The sequence below is a fragment of the Plodia interpunctella genome, chromosome 2 (genome assembly GCF_027563975.2).
Source record: "Plodia interpunctella isolate USDA-ARS_2022_Savannah chromosome 2, ilPloInte3.2, whole genome shotgun sequence".
NCBI classification, from domain to species: Eukaryota; Metazoa; Arthropoda; class Insecta; order Lepidoptera; family Pyralidae; genus Plodia; species Plodia interpunctella.
Window position 1 is genome coordinate 6,117,888 of NC_071295.1, and position 27,313 is coordinate 6,145,200.

The window sequence follows — 27,313 nt, forward strand, 5'->3', positions numbered from 1 at the left end:
TTGTTGTGGAGTATTCACATATTCATATAACGGCTTAATAAACAGAAAAGAAGTGTCATTGTGCTGTTTTTCAAACGCCTTATCTGGCGGAAATGTTTAAAAGTCGCACCTCTACTATAATGGATTTGTCAATTTGCGTGGTTCTCTATAAGTTAACATGGTTAGAGAGCAGTTAGATAAAAGTAACGGTCGATTGTCGTGTGCCTTATACGTGATGGTAGAAGAGACGGGAATGGGATACATTATTCAAGGGGATCATTTACATCGCGGTGCTGCGGACGTGGTGGATTGCGACTCCTTGTATGTACTGGCTCGTACGGCACTCTGGACAATAAAAAATCTCCCATATTTGCTACTTGGATGCTTTCTTTTTTTAATCTACTCGAAGAATTCAGTTAATGATCGAACATAGCGTACATAGATTGGATAGAATTAAAAGATAAGAAAAATTATACGTGTTTCTGAACAATCAACTAAGTAATTGATAGCATTAATTATGATTTCTCGCTGTGCCTCGTCTTGTATGCATATGCAGATGCTGTGGTGAACACGAAACTGAACAAAAATGTATGTGAACAACTTGGGCAGCACACGACAGTGCTCGCTACTTATAATACATTTTTAGTTTAGTTTTAACATTTACTACAAAATATGTCATCAATATTAATATATCAATCTAATCAGTTCGCCGACGCGATCTATATATACCCAAGAAATTTTAAATGATCTGTACAAATGTATCCGTCATCCCTTGAATGTGGGCTATTATGTTTAGAGCCCCCAACCACATCTTTCGGTAAAGATGAGATCTTAGACTTCGGATAAGATGGGGATTATTTTACTATCAAAATAATGATTATTTAACTATCAAAAATGTATATTTTTGGGTTCTACTATATAGAAAACTATTTTTGTGCGATCTCGTCAATTGAGTTATTCATTAGTTATTAATGAGCGTGACAGTTAAATAACAATATCAATTAAGCAGTTTCAAAATTATTAACGAAAAGAATCATATATAAGTATCAACTCACGTATCGTATCTTGCATTGTTATAATTTTGCATATAACAATGCAAAATACGATACGTGATTTGTAATTCATTGTGATTCCAGTTGCAATTAATTAACTGTTATAATTATATCGGCATCCGAAAATGCTGGTATGGCAAGTGAGAGGTGCGCCCTTGCACCAAGTCCTTGCCGCAATGTCGTCGCCATCGGCCCCTGTCCATTGCACCCTGACTGAACAAAGAATCGGAGAATGTACATTAATGAACATACATTTGTATGGCTTTATAACCATTTAAACAATAATTAATTATTTTTCATACGGGAGCAAAATCCCGGGACGTAGTTAGATTTATAAATGTGAAAGATTCGACATGATTTTTTTAAAATTATTTATTTGTATTATTTCGTTATGAAGTTCCTCAATCACACAAAAGATACTGGACGGATTTTGATGAAATTTACTACGTGGATATATATATATATATATAGTTTTTGTGACGCAATTCCTACAGGAGCGAAGCTTCGAGCCCCGCTAGAGTAATAAAACTAAAGAGTTTTTATGAACGCAGTAATCTTCGGAACTAATGGTCCGGTTTAAATAATTAGTAGTTTTAAATACCCAAAGCCGCGGGGCCAGCTTGTTAGAATATATTTTAGTACCGTCACTACCAAAAATTTTCAACCTCATAGAGGTATGTTTTATGTTACATGTTTCCTTCATTAACAACGTCATTCGTGTCTTCGACAGATCGGCGCTATTCACAATACAATAACCACAAAACATTAATTAACACTCCATGTATAGAATGATTAGATTTGTAAGTGACAGTAAATAAATAATTCGTAAGGCTGTTGTCATATTTAAAAAACTGCTTATTCAACCTAATAGTATTAACATAAAGTTACACAAACTCGTTTTCCAGGATACCGAACAGAAGTTTTTATCGCCAATGCTACATATGATACATTAAATCAGCGTAAATAGGGGTAACATTATCATTGAAAAAAATGCCTACATTACTAAATCACTAACGAAACGACGCACGAGAGTGTCTACAATACAAATGAATAAGAATTAGCTATTCAACATTATTATAATAAATATATATGAGTTGCGCCCCCATGGTAATTGTTCCTCTTCTTATTTAAGATGCTCTAGTCGAAATATCAGTGTAGTACTCGCTACACCTCTCTGTTTTGGGCTTTACATTAAAATGGTAAATAAGGAATTTTATTATTAATATAATAATTTAAAGAATTTTATTATTAAAATAATAGAATATTTTTTTTATTTTAATCCTATGTGCCATTACAGATTATATTATATTACACCCAAGTAGTATACTACTTGGGTACTAATGTATACATTGTTGTAGAGACTAATAAATTATTATTTAACTTTACCCGCCAAATTATATATTTACTATACCTACCAATGCCATAAAAGTGTGTATGTATATTATAGTCAATATATATACCAAAATACCAAAGTGTCATCAATTACTCCGATAAATTGTAATTGACATTGCGACATTGCTCAAAAATATATTTGTTTTCGAAAAGAATATTAATAAAATAAAAAGTAATCTTAAAATTGAACTAAATTAAGATTATATGTATATCCGTATGTCCATAATTTATTATAATAGCATGTTGTATAACGAATTCAGTTAATAAACACGCACATGCATAGGTACTACGTGTATGGTTAAGCTTGCCTTATTGATATGTTTGCGTCTCTGTCGCACCACAGCCTCCAAGCTGCATTTTCCATCTTTATCACACTAATAAGCTACACTACAATACTCGGCTGATAGCACACACACCTCTATGTAGTATAGTATGTGTGAGTGCGATGTCAATGTGACGAATAAACAGTTTCTCCGATTTTACGATTCAATGATTTTATAGATGCCTATCTATGCAAAGTTAGTTAATGGTTTTGAAATACTTAAGTGGTATTGTGAAAGACTTAAAATTTACCACTTTTTTGGTGATAAAAGTAGACTATTTAAAATGTATACATTTCAATGGAACTATTTCAGTCTCATTGTATGTACTCTCAGTTGCACATAAATGATTATGAACAACCATTATTAACACATACCTTTAATTAACTCTTAATAACATATACATGTATTATGTCATTGTGAGTTCATTAAATGTTAGCGAGTTAACAAAATGTTATTGTCTTATTTCTAAGCATCAATCAAGTGATAAATATTATAAAGTAATTTTTCGCACCGTAGGTTCCGTTGTACATGTCCTGCGCTAAGAGCTCACCTAAATCATGACGAAGCATAACATAAGCATTGATCTCCTCACATACCCGAATATATACGATATGTTACGTATAAGTTATACTAGATGTGTCCCGGGGCTCCACTCTTATATCAATTATTCGGGTTGAAAAGTACCTATGTGCTGCAATATTCTTCCGTTCTCGACTTTGGCTGATAGAGTAACAACTACCCTCACTATTTATTGCCCCCGGCGCCCTAACACCTACACCCAGAATGACCTGATGGCCGCCACCGACGTTGCTGCAAGTCCCAGTCCAAACTTTCGAAGTTATAATAGTAGTAGGAGTCGTTGTGCAAACGATGGCCATTTTCTATCATCCGACCGAATGCTATCGCCACTTATTGCTTCAACACTGTATAATTTGAGTGATATTTCGGCTCGCAATGTAGAAGTAGGATCATCTACTAGCCGCAAATGAAGTTCAAACAACGGGACCAATAAACTTGAACGATTCAAACCACAAAGGAATCCCCGATAATAAAAAAAAACATTGCGTATCTCCAGGATTATTTAACTTTCCAAACCTCTACACTTTCATTTTCAATCGTATCCCTTTTTAAATAGGATCACTTTTTAAACGATCGCCTAGCCAAAGTTTTTATATCATCAATGTCTTACGATTTCGGACCTTGATGGGAGATAATAAAACCCTATAATGGATCCGCTTTACTAAGTTCTGTGGCCAAGAAAAATAATAAAGAATACTTAATTCGCTTACGGTGGACATTCCCACTACACATGCGAAACTGAGTTTGTTACCTCTCTGGGTACTATTCATCCAGGAAAAATAGTAATACTTGCCGTGGCAACTCAGTTTATTTATTTTATAAATAACTAGCTTATGCTTGTGGCTTCTCCCGACTAAATTTATAATATTAGTTAGGATGATGATGGACACAAATATAGTTATAAGTATTACAGAATAATAATTTAAAAAACGAGATAAAATGCAATTACGTTTAATTTATACGCTCCCTGTGTAAACCAAAATCAGCAAATTTCATTAAAGCATTCCGGCACAACAAAGTGCGCGAGTCTCATAAATATTAAATTATTTGTAATATTAAATATAACTTTACATGATTTTATTTGCTTGAGGCAAAATAACGGCCGTTCTCTCGAAGTCCATACTTATATTCGTTTCAACAAAAAGATCCAATAAAAAATAATCACACGTATTTTTCCTTTCAATAACAACTTCAACGATCAACATTTTTTGTCTCAATCTCGACGCATAATATTTCGTAGCCATTATAATCATGGACATATACGTTTACGACTGCAGACGGACTGATACGAAAATAGGAATATTATGTTTAGTTGTTTAAAAAAAACATACATTTAGAAATTGTCCATTCGATGATCCACGTTATTATTTCGTTCGAAAGAAATGTTATCCCCCACCGAGCCGAGATGTCCGACGGCTTCGGGCCAAAGAAACGTGCGCGCGCGCATGTGTTCGTGCGTGTGAGTGTGTGCAGCATCCACAGCCTCCATGTGATGGGAAGTGAACCTGAACCCTTTGCGGGGAAACCGTTTTTTATTTGCAGTCAGCGGGCGTCAGGTAGAAAGGATGATCGTTAATTTTTAGAGGACACACTGAACTCTGTTTATCTCGTGGTCACTGTTGACTCTCGAATGCGATCTCGCTTCCAATTGCATTCCGGCGAGAATTGCCGGTGTGTCCTAATTCATGGTTAGCTCGCAGTGCACTTGCGCTCGAGCATTGATAGCTTGGATTGATCACAAGTGGCATTTTATTATAGTCTTGCTTATAATACGGTAGGTATAGTCGTTGATATATGTCAGAATAAGCAACTTGAAAGTTCTGATCAATTTTTTCATACGCTTACATTAAAATGTGTAAAAGTACTTCAATATTATAGACTTACAGCCTTATTCTATATCTATTGGCCCTAAATAGAAATATGACTCCCAATTCAATATCCCTAGAGCCACTGCTGCCGGATTTTATTGGTATCGAAACTAAAAATATCACAATAACAAACTAAAATTAAATTCATATTTCTATTATTGTTTATTATAAAAATACACATTGTATATACATAATTAAATACACGTAATTCCAATAAATTTTACAAAAATATTTTTCTATCACTAGGCCAGTAAACCCTCGCTGGTGCAAAGTGAACCTTCGGTTGACGTCACCCACGGACGGGATCCGGCCGGGAGGCGCGAGGGCCCGTTGATGTCTTTTACTAAGCGCTTCATGCCTCCCGCTTTCACAAGTTTGTTGACCCTACCACGACCAATTTTAATACAATTGCGTAATATATTTTATGTCCAAACCCAAATGAATGCTTAAGTAACATAATGAAATACTCTTTTAAGTGATAAAAATATTTATTTTGTATCAAGAACATGAAAAATCCCTGCCCTCGTCCGAATGTTATAAGATATAATATGGATTATTATCTTATAACATTCTGCGAGGGGCAAAACGTAATAATACTGCAACAAAATACAGTGAAGTCGATTCGAACCGATAAAAAGTGTACATAACTGTTATGATTTCCAAAAAAAAGCAGTTACCGGCCAAATAATTGCATTAAATAATGATTGGGGGCGAGAAACGAAGCGTCGTCGTCGGAGCTCGCGGGCCGGCCGCGGCCATAAATGAGGCTGCGGCGGAGGACGCGGGACGGGGTGCGCGGGCCGCCGTCTCACATGTCCTTGTTTTCATATACATCAATGATAGGTGCTTTAATTCGGATATATATTTATTTATTTATAAGACTTTATTGTTCCAAGTAAAAACATACTTATAAACAAATGGCGAACTTAATGCTATAAGCATTCTCTCCCAGCTAACTATTAGGAGAAACAGAGAAAAGTATTCAAGTTCAGTAGTAAGTAGTAAGGATATATATTTCTCGGAAAATTTGATGGTCTTTTGAATACGCCTAATAGATGTTCTATAGAATTAACTAATTACGCTGTTTGGCTTTATGCTATATCGCTAGAAGACTGTTTTAATAGTGAAATCCTGCTTTACAAAACTTTTACAGGTCCGAGTTAACCTGACTATTATAGAGAATTGATCGATGTTATTGAACAGGTTTTCTTAGATACACACACACCCGTACTAAGATATACGTATCCAATTTTATGCCCCTGCTAAAGGAGCGTAATATTAGAATTGATTTTGAAATAGAACTTTATATGAGACTTGAAATTAGGGTTCGTGATTATATCTCTGTCCATTCAAAGACGTGGTACTGTATGTTCAGAACATAACATGAGACATGGCCCGCAGCCCGCTCGTGGCTTGCGGCGCGGCGCAACAAAAAGTCATCATTAAAGTGTCGGAGGCGGCGGCCGAGCAGCCTCTCGCTCCATCCTAAACGATTCAGCTGGGTTTTTATCACGTACCTACCGAACCTTATACGGCTTATTTATTCAATTTTACTAACATCATCCTTTTTAAGGACACTGAAATACTAACAGAGACTTCTGATAAGATTGATTTCTTGAAACTTCATTGTCCGAATGTATAATAGAACAATCTTTTGCCAGGAGTCAATAATCATTTGCTTCCAAGGCAGTTTATTATAAACGTAGCAACTTTGTTACTTTATATTTTAGTTACGATGTTTTTTTCAGTCATCAACTCCTCAGAGACTTTCACAATTTTAATATTATTTTAGTAACATAATACATTTCGCCAAATTCATAAAGTAATTTGGAAAACTACAATATACAACACAATATTTTTTTAACACACGTATAATTTAAGATTCTTTCAAAAGTTAAAAAATAACTGTACAAGTTTCAAAATTAAAGAGGAAATTCCCAAATCTAAAAGAAATACAACACCGACACATTATAAATTTGTTCGTATTCAAAACGCTATTCTCACGCACGGTATCGCTTAAATTGACGACCTCCTCTTTTTAAAGACCATTTTCTTAATACATTCCGAAACTAGTCGTAGAAACAGATAACATATCTGTAATTTATGATTAGATGTTGGATACAGTATTAGTGATTCTTCTTGAGAAATTTTAATGAAGACTGTTTTGTATTTCAAATCGAGAATGTAGGAGGAAAATATTTTGTTTTTAATTTAAATTTTTAACTTCAAATACTCATTAATTTGCGATATTTGAAATAAATAGTTACATTAAACAAATCTTTAGATAGTCTATTCTTTTACACAATATTCACTGGTACCATATAAAATGTTTAATTTGAATACGCGTCAGGTCGTATGGGAGGCGACCGTGGAACTCGTCTGGTAGGTAAACAGACGACGTAACTAATTTTACTACACGTACTTACGTAGACGTACAACAGCGTCATGCCATTTGAATGGCATGCACGTGGTGAGTTTTTGCGGTGCGCATTGCGACCACCGACTAGCTAGACTGCGGCGGTTATGTTCGCCATTGGGATATACTTTGACCACTTTATTTATCGTTGGTTCCATTATACTTACGTCTATAATGATGTCACTTATTTGAATGGAAATAGAAAACAATACTTGCAACTGCCTTAAATGTCTAAGAACTAAATATTTTTACAGTGAATGCTAAACATTGTTACCGACCATTAACTAATAATTATATATATTCTTCGATTTTGTTTTCTCGTAATACTTTAAGTATTTCAATAAAATAAATATTTACCGAAAACGGAAATCTTTATGTCAAGAATTAAATAGTTAAATTAGTTTCTTGGATAAATCAGAGGTAAAGAAACGTTTTATGGCAATAGTAAACGAATATAGAGAAGGTATAATGGCGGTTGAGTACATCACACTATCGAAATGTGATCGGGCTCGGCCCTCGGGCTCGCGGCAAGTTCAAGGTGACCGCTCGCTCCGCCCACGCGCCGCGCCACCGTTACACTACCAACTCTCAACAAACACCATTCCCCAACTGCCTAGACACAGCGTTGACTAAGCAAACACTTGTTTTCATAACCACAAGGGGCCAATATGGACACGTTAACTGCACCTAAAACTGGAATTCCAATTCAATCGACACACGAGCCGTATTACTTACGCAACATTTGTAAACAACTGTTTATATACAGAAACATTTGAAAATTAATAAACAATAAACACGTTCTCTTGACTGTGTTCAAATCATAAACAAATTACATGCTAAAGCATTTTCACCACGTTTAAATAGTTTCAACGAAAATATCTTTCGTTTGGGAAGACGGAAGTTTCCACTAATAAAGTATCCACAAGCGAAGCACCTGGCAACGAGATTCCAAAGTCTCAGATCATAAATAACGAATCAATAAAATGCGCGTCTCGACATTCTCAACTCGATATACATATAGATGACGTCGGATATAAAATTAGCTAGGTTTAACGATCGAAATATTATACAATATTTAGGATTTACCTGGGTATCGGGATGACTTGTCCGAGCTCGTCGACAACGTGGTCGGCGATGACGACCACGGCTTGTCCCGGTGGGCCAACCACCACCGACACGCCGTCCACTAGCTGACCGCCCCCGCTCACGAGCTGTCCATCGTCCAATTGCTCACTGATCATTTCCACGCGCTTCTGATCCGGCGTCGTCGTGTATATCACGGTCTGTTTATCATCTGCATATATGAGATCTATAGGCGTCTTCTCGTCAATGGATTCCATTCCCTGATCATAGACGTCCGGCTGGACGGGCACCTTGTTGTCGGGAGCGTAGGCGGCCAGCTCGTGAGGAGAGTGGCGGTATGAGTGCGGGTCAGGGGGGTAGCCATCGTCCGAGTCCATCTCCACCTTGTGCGGGTAGTAGTCGTGCGCGGGCTGCACAGGAGTCATGGTCGCCAGAACGGCGTGCGCGGGCGCGGGCGAGCGGGGCGGGGAGCGGGGCGTGCGCGCGCGCTCCTCGCTCGGCGGTGACGCGGACATCCCGCCGCGGCGTAACGCTAGCGGCGACGTCGTCGTGCGGGCGGAGGCTCCACTCAGGAGCACCCCGCTCTACACTTGACTTCACCGACTTCAACTTCTGAAATCAATAATAAAAATTAGTAGAACTACATTTTCACAGATTTTCGCAATTGAATAATTCTATGTAGGGGTAAAAACACATATCTATAAAAATGTACACTCATTTTCCTCAAAGATTTATTTAGTTTATGAATTACGATGTTATGGTAACAATATGTTGGCATAATCTTGTCAGCGAAGACATGCTCGTTTGCCATTGTACGATTCATTTTAATTTATTCTAGTGTAGACTATGTTAGTCAATTAAGATTTTAATCACAACACTGCAGGAAGTAAACACCTACATCCAACAAAAAAAACTATATTCACACAAACACGATTTCCTGAAATTTTTAGAATTGTACAATATCTACCAAATCTAGTCAATTCTGGGAAACAACCCGTAATGAAAGAAAGCTTAGACCCACACACTAGCACCACCATCACATTTTTATCAATGTATTTAATGTATTAGCGAAAACTAAAAATATTTATATGCTACATGTATAAATCCTTTATCTTAGTGTATAATGTGTCTAGATTATATATTACTAGTTTAGTGCGAGTACGCGCAGCGCTAAACAATAAAAAAACGATCAGATACTTCAAAATGAGATATATATAGGTATACGCAGATATGTCTACATCTCAGCTTCAATCTGCTTACAATAGAATCCACCACGTTTTTATTTTTTCAAATAATTCATTCAGCTTCTTACGCCTTCTCTTCATTACTGAAATAAGGAATTTCTGAAATGTATTTTATGATGACGTCACATAGCCAACCTAACAATCAATGATAGCGTCGTTCCATGTTTACCTTCAGCAAGGGCGCAGCATCAGCTGATTGTAATCCAGTTAGAACCAGTAACGAGTGGCTAGGCGGCGAGAAGTGGCCCAACTCGTTCAGAAGCAACCCTGCGACCGAAGAAACCAAACGGAACTAACTTAGTGACCATTGTACTCACGTGGTTGGCTCACTTGCCCGACAACAACTTCTGCGGCAAACAACAACAAAAGTACCAGCCTACGCGAAATATTTGTCTCATTCGAAATCCAAGCTGTAACGTACGTTCTACAATCTGAATTAAAATTCAAATTGCTTTATAAATTATCGAGTAGTGATAACTGTAAGCTTACGAAACGTTGAACGCAAGTTCTTATTCGTCGGTAAGACGAAGGCACCCGTTCTACCTTAATAAGGAAAAAAATAAAATGAACTTGCATTATTGCTTCAGAAGCCATACTGAGAAGCTTTCAATACGTGGCTGCGCTGGGCTGAGCTCCTTCGGCTTCATGGAGCAAAAAAGACAAAACATACGAAAGCTCTCAAGGTTCGAGAGAGAGACACTATAATAACTTAAATTACGCTACTCTTATGGGAATTCATCTGTGCTATGATTATTTTAAATGTATTTAAAATATTATACTAACTTTCACGTAAAAACTCGCACCTTTCCTTTAATTCTGATGGAGGTAGTTGAAAAATAGTGATCATTGATATAATTAAAAATAAACAATGCCAAGCAAGACCATTAGACACATAAGGACTTAAAATATGACTGAAATTGAAATAGAATGATTTTGAAAGTTTGAAAGTTCAACCTGAGCAAAACTTTTCGATGATGTCTTTGTTGGCTACAAAGCCTTATAAAACAGAACATTCCCCGCTGCAGGAGGAAAAATAAAACATAAAAAGGCTTCGCTGCGGAGTGAAGCCGACCGTTGGAGTGTGTGCCGCGCCGCGCACACAGCCGCGTGGAGCTTACAGACTGTATCCATATGAAGAAAACACTACGTCGAGACATGCTAGTGTGTGCTGCACACTGCGCTGGTATCTCCATGCCGAGTATACATGTAATAATGTGAGTACATTCTAGTCGTTTTTTAAAGACTCGTTAATTAGCTGTAACCACAACAATGATATTAAGATAAACTCGACATCTGAAGAACAACAACAGCATACACCCATTGGAAAAGACTTTAAATTCGATTTGGACAACACTTTTTAATAGCACTGTGAATCATGATTATAATCCCAGATCAGGAGGCAAACGAGCACGTCATTATTCCGCTGGCAAGAAGGTCGGGGTGGCGACGGCAGGCGTCCTGGCGAAGACCGTCACGCACTCGCGTCAAACTAGTCTCATGACGTCACGACCCGCCCGGCGAAATTACAAAACCGGCCGGGCAGGCCGGGCGAGCGCGGTGCGAGCGGTGCGGCGCAGTGGCGGACGCACTGCCGCACGACCCCGACGCGCCAACAGTGTGACGTACCGTGGGCGGCGTCGCGACGCTGGGGCGCGCGCGGGGACTCGAGCACGCGGCGAGCGGCGCTACGGAGCGCGGGCGCAGGTGCTCTGAGCGCAACAGCCTCCGCGCGCCGGCGCCGCAGCCCTCCGCGCCCCTCGCCGCCCGCGCCTTCTCTCGCACGCACCAAAACGACGAATTTATCTTCCGTAAATGCCTTCATGGCCTTCCTACCCGTTGCCCAGGGTATCTCAGCTCTGGGGATTGTTATTGGAAAACTTTAATAACCTCAACTTTTTCCAGGCCTCGAATGACTGACTGAGTTTTATTTCTCTTTTATTCATGAATAAGTAAATAAACGTTAAAAAGACGAAAATTATTTTTAGCTTTGATCAATATAGTGAAATAGAGGTATTTCGGCTTAAGATAGTATTAGTGATGGATTGGTCAACAATATCTATCCTATCCATTTTTATCGTATTACAGATAATAAGTAGTATCAATAAATTGTTGCATTTAACGTGTTAGGATTTCTAAATAAAAACAGATTTCAGCTTCATATGTAAATAAAATGAAGTAATAAAATACCTAGGTATATAATATAGATTTTATCTACACAGCCTCGCAGCAAGAGTTGCCGGCGCGCGGCGGCGGCGGCGTAGCCTGGGGCTATGCCCGCTCCGCCCGCACCTCGCTCCTTGACTCTGATCCAACGACGTTACTTCGCGTCGATCTGAGCAGCTGTTACAAAACTGCAGTGGAATTACCCAACTTTACGCAACTTCCCTTATTGGACTTTCATGTCACAATATAAATATATCCATACTTCCATGCTAATATTGTATAGAGAACAGATTTGTATTTTCGTTTGTGACGATTAAACTCAAAAACTACTGGATCCATTTTGGCACAGAGATTGGCGAAACTTTGAGGAGTAGTATAGGCTACTTATGCTATGGTTTTATCTGAGCGAAGCAGGGACGGGCCACTAGCATTATAATAAAGGTGAACAACAGAATACATATCCGCGAGCTTAACTTACTTAGTAAAGAAATAGAACTAGTCCTATTTATTTAGTCGTAAGGGTTGTGAACTTTCCAAGGTGGTATATCCAATAAATTCTGAACATATCTATTTTAGTTAATTCTAGTGGGTGGTCCCTGGGGTGGTGGTGGCTTCCCTCGGGTAAAAACACAATAAATTATACCTACACCTTTTCTGTCGATTTTGAGAACCTAATACATTTTAGTACCTATATTTTCCTTATCAATATGCATTCATATAAATTCATTGAAGATTACATCCACATTTAAAATATCTATACATTAAACTACAATTAATAAAAAACATTAAAACTTAATTTCAAATATACCATTCCCTGCAGTTCGTCGTGCCCAGAAATCTGACAGTATACAATGATACACCTAAACCTTCATCAGGAATCACACTCGACGACCTCGGTGGCGCAGTGGTAAGGTTCTAGCCACTGAACCGAGAGGTCCCGGGTTCGATCCCCGGTCGGGTCATGATGGAAAATGATCTTTTTCTGATTGGCCCGGGTCTTGGATGTTTATCTATATATGTATTTGTTATAAAATATAGTATCGTTGAGTTAGTATCCCATAACACAAGTCTCGAACTTACTTTGGGGTTAGCTCAATCTGTGTGATTTGTCCTAATATATTGGTGAAAACCGCATAAAAATCAGTGAATTATTTTTAACAGTCAGATGCAGCAGATGACTTGGTATTATTATAATATGTAAGTATAAGGAAAACAATATAAATATACTAGCGACCCTTGCCCGTCTACGCCTTGTGTAATTTATGTATGTATAATCGGGAATAAACTGTTTAAATAATAGTGAAAACTGCATCAAAATCCGTAACCTTCATATATTACTTAATATACAAGATTTTAGTTACAATAATTTCCCTTTCTCCTATATATGTATAGTAAAAATTAATAAACCGATTGTCAAAACTTAAAACCTTTAAAATTACCGAATATTTATTTCCTAGCAAAACTACATATTTACGCTGAATTATATTTGCTATGACTTTCACTCCATATTTAGGGTTCCGTAGCCAAATGGTAAAAACAGAACCTTTATAGATTCGTCATGTCTGTCCATCCGTATGTCACAGCCACTTTTTCCGAAACTATAAGAACTAAACTGTTGAAACTTGTTAAGTAGATGTATTCTGTGAACGGCATTAAGATTTTACACAAAAATAAAAAAAAAAACAATAAATTGTGGGGCCATGTCCCCATACTTCAAACTAAAACTTTTTTTTATCAAACCCATACGTGTGGGATATCTATGAATTGGTCTTCCAAAATGTTATTGAGGTTCCTAATATATAATTATTTTTTAACTAACTGACTAAGTTGCTTTTAAATAAGAGAATTAAAAAACTCAAAAAATATATGATGTACATTAATTACTATGTAAACTTCCAGCGAAAATTGATTTGAACGAGATTTAGTAAGTAGTTTTTTTTATACGTCATAAATCGTCATAAACGGCAATTTACCTTTCCTTCATTTAGGTACCTAATTATAATGTTTACTTTTCAATAACTTATTTGAACATCGATCAACAAGAACTTTTATGTTAGGTATGTTACTTGCTGCTACGGAACCCTTCATGGGCGAGTCCGACTCACAATTGGCCGCTTTTTTTTTCTATTTTTGTGGGTCACGGAATACATTACTTACCAAGTTTCAACAGTTATAGTTCTTATAGTTTCGGACAATGTGGCTGTGACAGACAGACATGACGAATCTATAAGCGTTTTTGCCATTTGGCTACGGAACCCTATAAAACAACAAATTACTAACTACCCAAAATTACTACTTGTAATTTTGGGTAGTTAGTAAGTAGTTTTTATTATAGGTACGTCATAAATCATAAACCGCCATTTATCTTTCATTCAATCAACGCAAATCAAGACATATAATAAAACAGTAAAAAAAAGTGTTTCTATACATTGAAGATATTTAAATTAAAAAAATTGAGAACGATAGAGAATCAGTAATAGAATAAGAATTTTAAAAAAAGTATATTTGTCTGTTTGTTTGCACACGCTAATCTCTGGCTCTACTGGACGGATTTGAATGAAACTTTTTTTGTTGTATAGCTATAAAGCCTGGTCAACATATAGGGTATATTTATGTTGGAAACTGGAACAGCTCTAGCAGAACCTATAAAGAACAGCTAAACTGTAGGAAATATAGAAAAGTCACCTTAACAAAAATTGTTCGCCCGATGAGCATTTTCTGATGACGTATAAACATCGAAGATATGGAACATCTGATAATGAACTCCAACAGACCAGCTACACTATAACAGTTATGACAAAAGCGCCTTAACAAAAGTTGGTCAGCCTGATGAGCATTTTCTGTAGACTTTTAAAAATCGAAAATATGGAACACCTGATGATGAACTCCAACAGACCCGCTACACTATACCTAACAGATATAACAAAAGCATCTTAACAAAAGTTGGTCAACCTGATGAGCATTTTCTGTAGACTTTTAAAAATCGAAAATATGGAACACCTGATGATGAACTCCAACAGACCAGCATGACACAAGCGCCTTAACAAAAGTTGATCAGCCTAATGAGCATTTTTAACATAGGTATTTATAAAAAGACTCATTTAGTCCACGTTTTTAACCAAGATTCACAAACATCTTGAGACTCTCAAAAATCTATTTTATTCCCCATGTCTTCTTTGCCGCGAGCTCATCAGCAGCTCATCTATAATATATATGAAAATGACGTCTTAGTAAAAGTTAACCAATCTGATAAGCATTTCCTGTTAAGTATTAGTAGAAAGAAATTATTCAACTTGAGGAGCAGTAACGGTTGGCGTATTAAAATAAAAGTTTTCGAACATTTCTGAAACGGAAGTTCTGTAATAAAGTTAATCTTATATTTACTCTATACTATTATAACATAAGCTGGGAGTACCTCCATGTGGTGAAGGCGGAAACAATTTGAGCTAAGTTTCGATGACGACGGAAAGTATTCATTGAAAACTTGCCTGAACTGGCTAAAACTCCCATTTATGTATAGAATATGCCTTCGGGCTTATGTTATTTTGAGTGGTTACTTTCCAGTTTATCTTTAAGACACGGCAGTCTGCGGTTACGTAGGGGAGCAGTCACTTAGATTTTAATAGCAAAGAAAATATTTTAAATTGTGTAACCATGCCCATTAATGAATAAGTGTTTCAGATTTTTCTATAAGTTAACACTCAACTCTTTTAAAAGAAGGGATGAAAGATTGTATGGGACTTAATAAAAATTTGAAGATAAAAAGCTGAAAATTGGAAAACATACTCTTCATCATTTTTCTCAAAGAATGACCGAGATTTTACTATGAATTTCACGTGGACGAAGCCGCGGGAAAAAGCTAGTATGAAAATATACAAAAATCGATCAACAAGAACTTTTATGTTATGATACTAGCTGCTACGGAACCCTTAATTGGCTAGTCCGACTCACACTTGGGCGCTTTTTTACACCCTATTTTCATAAACCATGACGTTCTTCCACAGATATAAGAACATACTGTAATATTCATTTTTTTTTCGAGAGTGTTATTGCTAACACTGGTGTCAAATTTTATTCAAGTTCAAAAGACATCTGAACTAAATAAGTAGGTGCTAAGTATATAAATCAAATAAAATTTAAAAATATATACTAAACAAAAGCGACAGAATTTGACCAAATTTGGTAGATGGGACACGTGTAGAATATAATCCAGAATAGCACATAAGATAATATTTAGTATTCCGTACTTCAAAAAAAAATAGAACCCTTATAAAAATTATCGATAGAGACAGCCTGCCTTAACCTGTAACTACTGGATGGATTGAGTTACTGAAATTTTGTTCACTAATAGAGGTTTTTCTGAGTCTGTCACAGCTAGTTTTTACCGAAGCTACAGAAGCGATTGAGTTGAAATTTAATAATGTTAGAAATAAATACATTAAAACAAACCTAAGTTTGAAATAAATACATGAAAACAAACCTAAGTTTGTAAAACAAACAAACCAGTAACTTAAATGTATCTTTTTATTTTGGTGCCTCCTTTTGGGGTTAAATTAGATAATTAAAAGATAAGTTTTGTAAAATATATATTGTTATATAAGTATAAAAAGATAGAAAGAGAAGTTTCATAATATATCTTATTGTAACAAGATATATTTTACGAAACTTAGTAGTTACGTTACAGCTATCCCTATCGGTGGTTTTGAAACCATTTAGGTATATATCGAGGTTTCCGTAAGTGCGTTGATTGGGAAGTTTCAACCAATGTAGCTTATTCTGTAAAATATAGTTGAAGAAAATCACTTGAAAACGCAATTTACGAAAATCTAAGTATTCATCAGCTGTATTATTATTTCTGTTATATATTATAGATAAAGATAATCTTAATACGAATCTCGAATATTGTGACGACCGCCATAAGAACGCGGAGGCTTATTTAACTTCCAAGAATTGTTTAAATGACCGGTGAAAGCCACACAAACAGGTGTGTATCACATTATGGATATGGGTAGATGTGGTACCATTTTACAAAACACTCTTAAATAATTTCTGTACCGTAATTTTACGCATACCTTCCAACTTGCTTTGCTTAGAGCTTAAAAAAATACGAGAAAATTGAAGTGCAATACAATAATTTATAAGTTGTTTTTGAAACCATTCCCCGTACCAACATGTACCATTCCCCCTATCAGTAGGTAGGTAGGGGGAATGGTCGATTGCGAAATTGCTAAGCTTCAGTTAAAGTCAAAAAATATACAGGAACATTCTATATAGAACAGAACTATATAGGAAAACCTATAAGAAGTCTACAGAAGTGGTGGTTAATAGATACTTGGCATTGGTCTTGAGTTGGTAAAGGATTCGCGGTGTTTTCTCGAGGGGCTGAATTCAAAACTGTTTATTTAAGAATTATAAAAAATATATAGGTATATTTTAGATCCTCAAAGCAAACCCGGCATAGATACACCTAGGCGTAGCCTGCTTTTGTTCGACTATGTAGCTCAACTTAACCATATGTCTTCTCATTCTATTTCATTCTGTTTTTGTAAGTAAATGTAAATAATTTGTAAATATAGTGTTGATCGTATGCTCGGTAAGAAAGAAATGTTCATGATTTGCTTTATGTTTCTCTGTATTCTTATGAAAAATAAATTCTTTAAACCTATTTCCTTTTCTTTTATATAATGGGTTTGGTTATTATGGTTACATACAGAAGTACCTATAAATAAATAAAATAAAAATATTTATTTTTTGTAAGATCCTTTAAAAGATAATAAATGAAAAAAAAATTGTAAATCACATTAATACCTTCTGAACCTAATAAAAAAAATAAAAACTATCTATACCTACCTATTCATCTAATAGACATAACTCACACCACTACTAGTTGTGATGTGGATAGTTGAGATTTTTAAATTGCCTATCAACAAGTGTCTTTAATCTTTAATTATTTAAAAAACAATTGTAATAGAAAAGTCCAATTAACATATAGTGCGGTATGAGCATTTTTTTATCTAAGGATATCAAATACTTATATTTACTTAAATATAAGTATTTATATTTAAGTATCTAATAATAATAACCTATGTTGATGAAAAAAATATTGCAAAAATAAATCAAATTTTAACTTAGTTCAGTTCAAGTTCCAGTCCGTGAAAATAATTCACGAACTTCCTTACATTTTGCACATCTACTCAACTTCCCTGAGCGTCGCGTAGGTGCCGCTAAATTTTCGCGTCCATTTTTATTTTTAGAATGACCCTTCTAAATCTATGATAATACCAATTAATAATAATAATAACTTTTACTAAGTACTTACAAACGAAAAGTTTCTAGCCAACGGTATTATAGTGTAGCCATTAGATTACAACATGAGCTACCTATTTTAAAAAGGTTTAGAAAAATTTACCAGAATCTTATTCTTAAACAAATGAATCTTCATATTCAGATAATACTTGTAATTATATCTAAATAACAATTGTAGAGAGAAAATAAAAGATTTTGAATTGAGCGCCGTCCACGGTAGCCTATGTTTGACCTCCTAAGCCTCTTGGTCATTCAAATCCGTATAGTAAATTGTGACTACATTATTTATAACTGGAAATCTATAATATACTTTCAAATAAAATCCATTGTCTTACGTATATATAGCAGAATTGGGATACTTGTTTTCGCTAATAAATAAATGAAATTGATGAAAATATGATGGTGGCGCTAGTGGCTTTGCGCAAGTTTGCGGTGGAGCAGTAGTGTTTACGGCGAATAAATGTACAAAGCAGTTCTGTTACAAATTTCATCAAAATCAGACAAACAGTTGAGCCGTAACAGCGAGCTTTCGCATTTACATTATTGGTATGAATTAAATCATTGTGTAATATATGTATAAAGTTGTAAGTTGTTCTTGTGTACAACTAAGTTATGATCAGAAATTGTCTTAGTGATATCTGCTGAAATCTCTACAATATAGGTATATCTATATACATAATAGGTATATCTCGTCGAACTCAATCGGGTTTTTCTCCATACAATTTCTCTACACCTGGATAAGTAGGTTTGGAACCTATATATGTAACAAAATAGATGGCAACATTATTACACCGCTCCCCAAGCCAATTCCAGCGTGGAAACAATGTGGAAACATCGTGTTCTTGTCAACCCTTGTCATCTTTTGGCTGGCTTGTGTCAAATTAATTAAACGTCACCCATTCCGAGCCCATTCTCTTTTTCTTGAAAGCCGACAAGTGCGGTTTACTTGTAATTATTTAACAGTTGATTTTAATTTCCCAAGTCATCCTGTTCAGCTTTTGATTGCAAAATTCCAATTACCTACCGTAAGTATAAGTAATTATTTACAAAATATTTTTCCAAAAAATATAATATTTTAATACGTAACGCCTATAATCCTGGTAGGTTATAATTTTACAATAGGTACATTGTTATTTGCTTCCTTATAAAAATTAGAAGACAAGAAAAGCTTTAACAATGATAACACAATAGGTATTTTATTTACAATATTTCATCTATGGCACCTACTATACCTACCTACTAATGCTGAATATAGTTAATGTACCACCATAAAATTATTATTTCATTTGTCCGTAACTGAAAATTATTCCTGTGCACTGTTGTCATACATTCTTCTTCATAGTCGTATTCCTCATGGCTGAGGTTTCATGGTTATTAAGTGGAATGAAACACAAACAACTTTCTTGGCATTATTAATGGAGTGGTTTGCCATTGCCTTCTCCATGTCACACACAAGTTAATAAGAATCAACTAGTGTGCAGGTTTCCTCACGATGTTTTCCTTCACCGGAAGCAAGTGGTGGTCGATGAAAACTACTATACATGAGTGAGATTGGTATACAAACTCATGTGGAACGAGTAGGATCGAACCTGTGACTTTCGATCCTCAGGCGGGCGTCTTAATCATTACACCACCACCGCTTCATTCATCATAAGTAACCTTTTTATTTTTTTACAGAATATGTCTGCTTTAGCTCACGAAAAGGTTTGGTTGGATAGAACCATCTACAATGATGCAGAAAAAGCATATTATGAATCTTTGTCAAAGGTATTACACTATTATATTTTTTATGATTCATTATTGTACCTACATATATTAACTTATTATAAAATTATTTTGTGGCATGACTGGGAAAATATGCTAAGTATGTAAGTATTATGATATCCATGATAAAACTGGCATAAAATTGATTTAGTCATAAATTCATAACGAGTTAATTAATATTGCTACTTGTTTTGAATATAGTTGTTGTAATGAAAATGTAAATAAAACAATTGCTATCATTTTATAGGTTCGAGTACCATCACTAACATTAACACAATCATCTTTGGCCAATGAAGTTGCAAAGGCTAGACAGCACATCAAAAAATCTCTTGAATGTGTGAGTAAACATTGAAATTATTAAATTCACACATATTTATAAATGTTGAGTTTGGTATAGATAGATATACACTAAATAGTTTATCATTGATGTGCTTTTAAAATAGAAATTTCTTTAACATTTCCAGTAGCATTTAGTAACTGTAGTTGAAATTTTCAGATGGATAGTGTTGCTTCCTTGGCTGGTGTACCAAACACAGAGCTTAACAACAAAATCAATAGTTTATCAAAGGAAAATGTGGAACTAAAAAAAGCCATTGATGGTTTACGCAACTTGGTTGTCAGTCTTCAAGCAAGAGTAGAGTCTTTGGAATCAAATTGTAACAAACCCTCAGCTCAAGTAAGTTTGAAAACTTCATTTCTGCTTAATATTCAATACATGTTATGCAAGGCAAAATATAGAAGATACTGATCAATGTAACAGTTATTTTATTATATTGTAACAGTTATTTTATTATATTGTAACAGTTATTATATTGTAACAGTTATTATATTGTAACAGTTATTTTATTATATTATATTGTCATTAAGTGATAATCTTTTAATTTGCATTTTAAACAAACAACAAATTTTAACCAAACAACTTATTGTAGCCACAAGCAAAGCCTGCACCCCCAGATACACAAGATTCTGATGATGGTGTAGATTTATTTGGGTCTGATGATGAAGAAGAGAGTGCAGAAGCAGCCAAACTAAAGGAGGAGCGACTTGCTGCTTATAATGCTAAAAAGGCTAAAAGTGAGTATTTTAATTACATATTTGCAAAACATTCAAAGAGATTTTTCTCAGTATATGGTTTGAAAAATCCTAACAACCTAAGTTATAGCCACAGATTCTAATGTCCTAAAAACACAGATCTTTCTTCCAGAAATATTGTTTAAGTAATGACTTACATAATCCTATTTCTTTAATACATTTGTTTTTATTCGACAGAACCAGCCTTGATTGCCAAATCTAGTATTATTTTGGATGTCAAGCCTTGGGATGACGAGACTGACATGGCTGAAATGGAAAAAGCTGTAAGAAGCATTGCTACTGAGGGTTTGCTTTGGGGAGCATCCAAACTTGTGCCATTAGCTTATGGGATTCACAAACTTCAAATTTCTTGTGTTGTTGAAGATGAGAAAGTTTCTGTGGACTGGTTAACAGAAGAAATTGAGAAAATTGATGACTATGTAAGTTACATGTTGATAAATTAATTTCATAGGATGAAATGACAAACATTCTAAGGTTGGAAGACAAATGATATTATAAGCGATATAGATTTTTAATTCATTAGAAACTAGCTTTTGCACGCGGCTTCGCCCGCGTGATTTTCCATGGGAGCAGTTATTTTTCCGGGATGAAAGGTACCCTATGTCTTTCTCTGTACTTCAAACTATTTGTATGCAAAATTTCAAGAAGATTGTTTGAGTAGATAGGGTGTGAAGTTGTAAAAAATAAACATACTTTTGCATTTATAATATTAGGATTCATCACTCAATTTTTATGACATAATATTTATATCTTTACAGGTTCAAAGCATCGACATAGCTGCTTTCAACAAAGTTTAATAAAACCTAGATGAAAATGTTCTGTTCAATAAAAAGTGTACCTAATACATTCTTTTTCGTTTCATTTTATACTAGTCACCGCTCAAGCTGAAAGTAACAACTTCCTAAAACATCTAAAGTACACAGTGCAAAATAAGACAGTATCCGAAAATGACAACTTACCTGTTGATGATACCTGTATAATCACCATAGCTAGAACTAAGAATGATCTCAAAGACAACGATGGAGTAGATTTTGTTTTCGACAAAGGAACCGTAGAGCCAGCACTACTTAAGATATTATTGATCCAAAGTACTATCATTCGTAAATCAACCCAACATCTCGTCTTGGGCGGTGAAAAGACCGGTATAGTTGCATATTATGTATACCTGTCAATAAATAATAAAGATCGGATCGGACTATAGCTGAAAGACATAACTAGCAATACATGTCTCATACGAAAATTCTTAGTAGTGCTGGTGGTGTATTCCCATTTTCCCTGTCGTCGCCCATTAATGATTTTTTTATGATTGAATTTTAGTACTAGTTATATAAAAATATCAGTAGATGGCGCTTAGTGTATGTTAAAGCTTTTTATGCCAGCACTACACTGTCGCCGGTCTCAAGACACATGACGACGCAAATGCCTGCTTTTATCTACCGCAATGAAAAACCAGCAATGTATACGATTTCCACCATAGTTTGACATGCCGTTGAATTACAGTGTGGAGCCGACATTAAAGTCCCCGTGGGATTTATTGCCTCCAGCCCGACTAGAGATGTGCCGCTGAAAAATAAGGACTATTACTGCACATTTATCCCGCCAGAGTACAGCACTGTATGTTAGGTGTAAGCTTTGCCGCCGATTAAAACGTTTATTTTAGAGTACTTTATTAATCCTTTCATTATGTAAGCATTCGTTTGTGAAAATAGACAACAATGTAGCATATTCGGGTGCTGATATATTGGGAAAAGTTGTTTTCCATAAGATAAAAAAACTTCGAAAACTATGGGATACGCCTCACGTAAAATTTTCGAGCCAGTAAACGGTCGAAAAGAAGCTCGGAACACTTCACACGTAAAGACTTATTAAAATATGCATGGACTTCATACAGGTAAGATCTTCAGTCAAAATCAAGTTTATATCAGTTTATCAACACTCAACTGACCAAATAACAGCAGAACATAACCTAAAATAGTTTATTCTCTTCAGGATAATCCACTAAATCCTAAAAATCTCTAAATCCTTAAACTCTCACCACGATTGCGTAGAAGGTATTTTTGGTCGTAAATCCACAACAATATTGAAAATTGGCGCTTTTTGCCTTCATTGGCAATGTTTATGTGTACCTTATGTTGTACCAGTAACGCCATCTGCGCTGAGCTTTGCGTAATATTATCTGTTCTCAGAAATTGCTTCTCTTGCGATATTTTAGTTACGTACTAAAATATCATGACGCTGAATGTATTTTGAAACGCAAAACTGTTTCCGTGAGATTTATTGACTACGGACCCGACTAAAACTAAAAAGGTTAAAGTACGTTGGTATTCTTCATACTTTGACATGGACGTGGATCTAGACCACAGACCATGGCATTTCTTTCTTTTCTCGATTTTCGCTCGTGGACGGAGCTTCATGTCAATGTCACTTTGTTGTGTCAAACAGATTTGTGACGTGGCTGTATGGGCTAGTACCCTTTGCCTCCTCAATAAAACGTGGGAATAAACAAAAAAAAAGATTTGTGACGTATACAGACAAATTTTTCTTGATCTTTGCTTTGATTTTATTTAGCACTTTTGTTCGTTCTCTAGCCATTACTCGTAATTTTATGTTTTCAATAAATAAATACCTACCATGACTTCTTGTAAGAAATGTAATGCTGTCGGGACTGTAATTTTAAGAAAAATAGATAGCTATTGTGAATCATGCTTTCTTACTGGTACCAACCACAAATTTCGTGCATGTCTTGGTAGAAGTAAAACTTTATCGTCTAATGAAAAAGTTTTGATCTGTTTGACGAGAGGTCTTGGTTCCACAGTATTGCTGGATCTGGTAAAAAATAGCTTAGCCTTAGATAACCATAAGAAACTTCGGATAACACCTTATTTTTTGCACCTAAAAGGTAATCTACATAACCTTCAATTACTATTTATAAAATTTGTATATAATATGTAAAAATTCATTTAAAAAATTATAATAAAAAAAAATTCTGAGTGCCAACTCAATATTTTTTATAAACACTGGATGGGATAATGGGGAGAAAAAAGTGTATGTACTAAAATCAAAATTTCTACATATTGTCTGCTTGATCAAATTGCAGTTTTCTATTACCTACTTATAGTCTCTGAACTAAAGCTGTAATGGACGGGCAGACATGACAAAACTAAATATTCCTTGTTTTTTCGAAGCCATAGAATGTTTGTATATTATAATATTTTGTTACAGGTTATGAGAATGATGAAGAAAATCTAAATATTGCTAGTTCTATTATAGAAATATGCCAAACATATGGATTTGATGTATATATTTCCAATATATCAGATTATCTTAACTCCGATAGCACTCTTCCAGATGTAAATACAATACAAGAAAATAATATTAATGAAATTATGAGATTTCAAAAAATTCTAAATAGTATGCCACCTACTGCACAAAATGATTTTCTTGTAAAAGTTAAAAGAAAATTATTCATTAAATTTGCCAAGAAGCTGGAATGTAAATTTATTTTCACTGCTGAAACTACAACCACATTAGCAATACATTTACTTTCTAATATTGCAACTGGAAGAGGATCCCAGATACAAAATGACATAGTAAGTATCACAATAATTCACTATGTGCAGAATTTTTAGTGAATTACAAATGACAAATTAGAGCCACAGATGTGGCTGATGTCAGAGCACTCTCTTTCCTACTTTTTGTTCTTGATTCACAAATACCTACATATCTATTGAATCGTACTTTGAACAAAATTTATTATTGTTTTGTTTTTTCTTTTAGGGATTTTCTGACTGTAGAGATAATGCTGTCACAATATTGAGACCTGTCAAAGATATTACTGGAGAAGAATTGATTCATTACATAAATATAAAAGGATTGAAAGTTTTACACAACCAAAGTTCAAAAGGAAACAGTTTGCAATCAGTGATAAAAACATTTGTGACTGAACTCCAAAAGAACTTTCCAGCTACCATACCTACTATATGTAAAACAGCTGACAAAATTGGCATGAACAGCTGTGAAAGCAGTAATAAATGTGCAATCTGTGAGGTGAGATTTAAAAATTAGGAAACACCATTTTTTTTAATTAAGTGGTCCTTAACCCTTGGGTGCCTTTGTCCTTATATTAAATGAGATCAACACAAAAATATAATTTTTGAAAATACATGGTGGTACCTATAAAAGGTTGTCTTACCAATCACCAAGTGTGTTCATACAACATTAATTAATGCAGCTAAGTTTTTTACAACTAACAACTATATCATAAACATACTTGCTGAAACAATTTTGTGTGTGCATTGAGTGAGCACCCTTTAATTTTAATAAATATAATATTCACCAATTTAGTAAAGGTCTGAAAAGACTTGTAAAACCAATTTTAGAATTTGTAAAACAATTAGAACAGTGGGTGCAACAATTTTTATTGCTTAAAATGTATGAAATAATACTATTATTCACAATATTTTCAGAGTGATATAAATGGAGATTCATCAAAATTATCTGCTCTTGAAGCTTCAAGTTATTCAAGAATGATTTCATTAATGGAACCACCAAAAAGGAACAGTGATAAAAAATGGAATGAAAATACATCATTATTTCCATACATCCAAAAATCACTATGCTATGGATGCAGTAGAAATTATTCTGAAATGTCTAACTGTAGACTTCCAAGTCACATAATGATGTAAGAATAAATAATATAAAATAAATAATATTGAGTTAAAACAACTTTCCAAGGAAATATGCTACTCCTACCCCATGCTCTATATACCTATGACTATATTTTTTTAGTAAAAATAGACTTTAAGTAAAAATATTTTATGAATATTTTCGACTTTTTGTATCCTTACCTGTAAGTTTGATCAGTGAAAGACTCCAATGCAACTCTGAAACTGGAACCAAATAGAAGGAATGGAGAGAGGCTTTTGTCCAGCAATGTGGCACCTAATGGTGAATATGGCTTAGCGCGCACTACGATTAAACGCGAGCTATTTAGGAATAGCTAAAAACGCAAACGCGCACTGCAGCTGGCGTATACCACCATGGATTTCTGGCAAGTAGCGTGTGTTGTGGCATTGGTTATAAAATTGAGAAAGACGTAAACAACGCCGCAGCCATAAGTACTGGGTACATCATTAACAGACCAAAGACATTTAAAAGGATACTTTTGCATAATGTACAACGATGTGCAACAGCATCCTGATACATTTTTTAATGACTACAGAATGTCTATTGGCACTTTTGATAAATTATTACAAGCTGTGGGCCACAATCTACAACATGAAGACACTAGATTTCGTAAGGTAATATATAAAAACCGAGCGCAGTTAAACGCCTGTGCGTGCGCGCCACCATTCAAACAATCGCGCGTTTAGAAACCGCGATTAAAGCGTAGCAGTTACGTTTTTTTAATCAGTCACTGAAAAAAGTCGTAAATGCGTGTGCTTAAGTATAGCAAACTTATGTTACGTTTTTTGGCGGTTTCAGACTTACGATATAACACACGTTTTATCGTAGTGCGTGCTAAGCCTATAAATAATTTCATTCATTCATTTGGAGTGAATTAACCAGTGGTAACGATAGTCATCACGGAGTCAGATTTTCTTAAAGACTAGCTTTTGCTCGCGGCTTGGCCGGCGTGAATTTCCCACGGGAACAGTTATTTTTCCGGGATGAAATGTCCCGCATACTTCAAACATATGCAAAATTTCAAGAAGATAGAGCGTGAAGAGATAACACGCAAAATATATTACTTTCGCATTTATAATATCAGTTTGATTATACTAAAGGCATCAAGGCATTATAGATTGATATGATTGATATATCCGCGCGGGGCCCTTTCTAAATCTCTTTATATATCTGTGCATGATACTAGCCTGGCTTACAAACAGGGTCGCTAGTGAAAAGTAATTTTACTCTATCAAAAAATCGAGATTAATGTAGAGATTGAGAGATTACTTTAGAATTTTTTGTTTATTGCAAATATTAATCGATTACGTTACGCCTTACTCTGCGTATAATATAGAACCGGAACTTGAAGAAAATATATAGATCA

General features: G+C 35.1%; 3 protein-coding genes and 1 long non-coding RNA gene across 8 annotated transcripts in view; 3 read left to right on the forward strand and 1 right to left on the reverse strand.

The window, feature by feature from the left end:
- The window catches only part of grh (grainy head), a 97,576-nt gene extending 85,877 nt beyond the window's left edge, over positions 1-11,699 (reverse strand). For all 4 annotated transcript variants that reach the window (XM_053763808.1, XM_053763792.1, XM_053763801.1 and 1 more), the window contains exons 1-2: positions 11,563-11,699; positions 8,696-9,304 (exon numbers count right to left, since the gene is read on the reverse strand). In XM_053763808.1, the coding sequence (XP_053619783.1) occupies positions 8,696-9,207 (512 nt within the window). In that variant the 5' untranslated portion in view covers positions 9,208-9,304; positions 11,563-11,699. The remainder of the gene's footprint in view (positions 1-8,695; positions 9,305-11,562) is intronic.
- Positions 10,722-12,951, forward strand: LOC128680623 (uncharacterized). The gene is made up of 3 exons (XR_010370229.1): positions 10,722-11,150; positions 11,328-11,744; positions 12,156-12,951. It is a non-coding gene; the product is annotated as an uncharacterized LOC128680623 (long non-coding RNA).
- A 6,344-nt stretch (positions 12,952-19,295) lies between these two features.
- Positions 19,296-22,109, forward strand: eEF1delta (eukaryotic translation elongation factor 1 delta). 2 transcript variants are annotated; one of them, XM_053762536.2, is made up of 7 exons: positions 19,296-19,430; positions 20,083-20,172; positions 20,417-20,506; positions 20,666-20,845; positions 21,099-21,243; positions 21,439-21,680; positions 22,020-22,109. In XM_053762536.2, exons 2-7 carry the CDS (start codon positions 20,086-20,088, stop codon positions 22,056-22,058), a joined length of 783 nt encoding a protein of 260 aa, XP_053618511.1. In that variant the 5' UTR covers positions 19,296-19,430; positions 20,083-20,085; the 3' UTR covers positions 22,059-22,109. The 2 variants fall into 2 exon arrangements, with proteins under 2 accessions (XP_053618511.1, XP_053618521.1); XM_053762546.2 differs by lacking the exon at positions 20,417-20,506.
- Positions 22,110-23,753: 1,644 nt separating this feature from the next.
- On the forward strand, positions 23,754-26,085 carry Ctu2 (Cytosolic thiouridylase subunit 2). Its single transcript, XM_053753322.2, has 4 exons — positions 23,754-24,160; positions 24,484-24,851; positions 25,039-25,308; positions 25,728-26,085. Exons 1-4 carry the CDS (start codon positions 23,893-23,895, stop codon positions 25,944-25,946), a joined length of 1,125 nt encoding a protein of 374 aa, XP_053609297.1. The 5' UTR covers positions 23,754-23,892; the 3' UTR covers positions 25,947-26,085.
- The last annotated feature ends 1,228 nt before the right edge of the window (positions 26,086-27,313 follow it).

Coding starts and splice junctions, on each gene's coding strand:
- eEF1delta (XM_053762536.2), top strand. CDS start 20,086: ATGTCTGCTTTAGCTCACGAAAAGGTTTGGTTGGATAGAACCATCTAC. Junction 20,507..20,665: donor TCAAAAAATCTCTTGAATGT/GTGAGTAAACAT, acceptor TGAAATTTTCAG/ATGGATAGTGTTGCTTCCTT. Junction 20,846..21,098: donor GTAACAAACCCTCAGCTCAA/GTAAGTTTGAAA, acceptor AACTTATTGTAG/CCACAAGCAAAGCCTGCACC.
- Ctu2 (XM_053753322.2), top strand. CDS start 23,893: ATGACTTCTTGTAAGAAATGTAATGCTGTCGGGACTGTAATTTTAAGA. Junction 24,161..24,483: donor TTATTTTTTGCACCTAAAAG/GTAATCTACATA, acceptor ATTTTGTTACAG/GTTATGAGAATGATGAAGAA. Junction 25,309..25,727: donor ATAAATGTGCAATCTGTGAG/GTGAGATTTAAA, acceptor CAATATTTTCAG/AGTGATATAAATGGAGATTC.